This window comes from Crocuta crocuta, unplaced genomic scaffold (assembly GCF_008692635.1).
Source record: "Crocuta crocuta isolate KB4526 unplaced genomic scaffold, BGI_CrCroc_1.0 scaffold13, whole genome shotgun sequence".
NCBI classification, from domain to species: Eukaryota; Metazoa; Chordata; class Mammalia; order Carnivora; family Hyaenidae; genus Crocuta; species Crocuta crocuta.
The window spans coordinates 8,712,425-8,714,675 of NW_027530007.1; the positions used below are offsets into that span (position 1 = coordinate 8,712,425).

Below are 2,251 nucleotides of genomic sequence, written 5' to 3' on the forward strand. Positions count from 1 at the left end.
AGAATCGTGCATCCTGGAGACAGTGCCTGCACCCTTGTCCTGGGGGCTCTGGTGCCCCTTGCCCCACCCTGGCTGTCTTGCCCTCACTGAGTGGGGCCCCATGGTACCCCCGGTGCCCCAGGCCTCAGGTGGAAGGCGGGATGCTCTGTCATGCTGGCTGGATGACTTGGGTTCCTGGGGCTGGGGGGTGGGGGCCAGAGAAGCAGGGACTCTGAGTCCTGGGAGTGGGACATCGGTGCAGGGGTGGGGGGCAGCCCTGGCTGAGTGGTCATCTGGAGGCCCTGGCCAGGTGGGCGGAGGGACCTGGGTGCTTCTGGCACGTCTGCCCCTCGGGGAACCAGGCAGGCCCTGTGGTGTGGGGGCTGGGGCACTCGTCTGCNCCCCCAAGTCTGTTGCTGCACTCACCCCGAGACCGCGCTCTCGGGCCGCTGGGCTCCCAGCACGGCTGCTCCAGGCTCTGTCTGCCAGCTGCGGCTGGCAGAGCCCCATGTGGCCCTAGGCCACCTCAGGTCTTGCTGTGGTGACAGCTTGGTACGTGGGCCTCTGCTGAGTCTGGGGCCGGGTCCCAGCTTCCCCTGGAAGCCCGACTCTGTAGGGCTGTGGATGTGCTGCTGGGCAGCAGACATGGTGTCTCCACCTCCCCGTCGCATGTGCAGCCCACCCTGGCAGGGTGCCCCGTCCCGCGCAGGCGGGCTGTGTCTCTTCTGCCTCCTGAGGCCTGGGTGGTGGGTGGTGGGCTTGGGCCTTGCTCCCTGCGGGGGTGCGGGTGCCAGCGCTCTGGGGACCTCCTGCCACCGTTGCTGCCCAGGGCTAGTAGAGTCCAGGTGTCCGGGGTCAGCGGGTCGCAAGGCTGCTTCCGGCCTGTTCTGGCCCAAGTCCCGGTGTGGAAATCTCACTGTGTTGGGCAGGGTTGGGGTCCAGGGAGGTAGGGTGTAGGGGTGCCTCCTGCTGCAGGCCTGACCCTGCCTGCCCTGATCCCCGGGGGTGCGTCTGGGCCATAACCACTGCCTGCTCTGCCCTACGCCCCTCCCGAGCTGCCGCTGTGAACTGTGCCTGATACCTGACGGCCCCCCCCACCCCCGTGTCTGACCATGTTCGTTGTGGGCTTCCTTCCCAGTTAGCACTGCGCTGGTCTTCTGCAGCCTGCCTGGCTGTCTTCCCCATCCCTAAACCTCCCTGACCAGGGGTGGCATCAAGACCTGGGCATTATGGCCGCTAGGGCTTGCCAGCAGGGAGGGGTCCCCAGGAAGGGAACGTGTTGGGCAGGGGCATCCACACAGATTGACACCTGGGCGTGGGGCTGCACGGCCTGGGCGGGCACACACCCTGGACGAGAGTATGGGGAGGTCTTACCCCCAGAGTTCCACACTGCCATCAGGCCCCCGTGCAGGTGGCTTCACGGCCATGTCTGCCCACAGGGTGGTGAAGGAGGAAATCTCTGATGATAACGCCAAGCTGCCCTGCTTTAACGGCCGCGTGGTCTCTTGGGTGAGTCCATGGGATGTTGGCAGAGGATGCTAGGCTAGGGTGGGGACTGGGGCTTGGGTGAGCCCATGTGGGGGCTGGGGGCTGGGGCCACCGCAGGCTGGTGGGTGTGTCTGAGCCATCACTCTCCTCCGCAGCTGGTCCTGGCCGAGGGTGCACACTCGGATGCAGGGTCTCAGAGCACTGATGGCCACACAGACCTGCCCCCACCTCTTGAGAGGACGGGCGGCATTGGGGATTCCCGGCCCCCCTCTTTCCAGTAAGGACTGTGGGTGGGTGGTCCTGAGGGGTATGCTGCCTGCCAGGCCTGTCGGGAGGAGGGGCAGCTGACCAGGGACCCATGGGCAGTAGAAACTGGTCAGCGCATGAGGGGCAGGCAGAGAAGCTCCATCTAGGTGGGTGAGTGGGTGGGTGCGTGGGAGAACGGGCAAGGAGCTGGGAGGGCATCCGAGGTGCAGCCTGCCCTGGCCCCACCCCCTCTTGTGGGCACAGCCCCAATGTCGCCAGCAGCCGTGATGGGATGGACAACGAGACTGGCACGGAGTCCATGGTCAGCCACCGGCGTGAGCGAGCCCGGCGCCGGAACCGTGAAGAGGGTAACAGGCCATACCCCAGACATCCCTGGGCCCCCACGGTGCCCCCCATGTCCCTGCCTGCTCCCAGTTACTGCCCCCAACCAATGGGGGTTCCCGGGTAGAGGTTCTCGGCCTGTCTCCCCAGGTGACTCTGCCCCCCCCCCCCCCCCCCCCCCCCCCCCCCCCCCCCC

General features: G+C 67.1%; 1 protein-coding gene across 1 annotated transcript in view; it reads left to right on the forward strand.

Moving 5' to 3' along the window:
• The window catches only part of DVL1 (dishevelled segment polarity protein 1), a 10,613-nt gene that overhangs the window by 2,770 nt on the left and 5,592 nt on the right, over nt 1–2,251 (forward strand). The window contains exons 2-4 of the mRNA XM_077763937.1: nt 1,419–1,488; nt 1,623–1,744; nt 1,978–2,081. Coding sequence (XP_077620063.1) covers nt 1,419–1,488; nt 1,623–1,744; nt 1,978–2,081 — 296 coding nt within the window. The remainder of the gene's footprint in view (nt 1–1,418; nt 1,489–1,622; nt 1,745–1,977; nt 2,082–2,251) is intronic.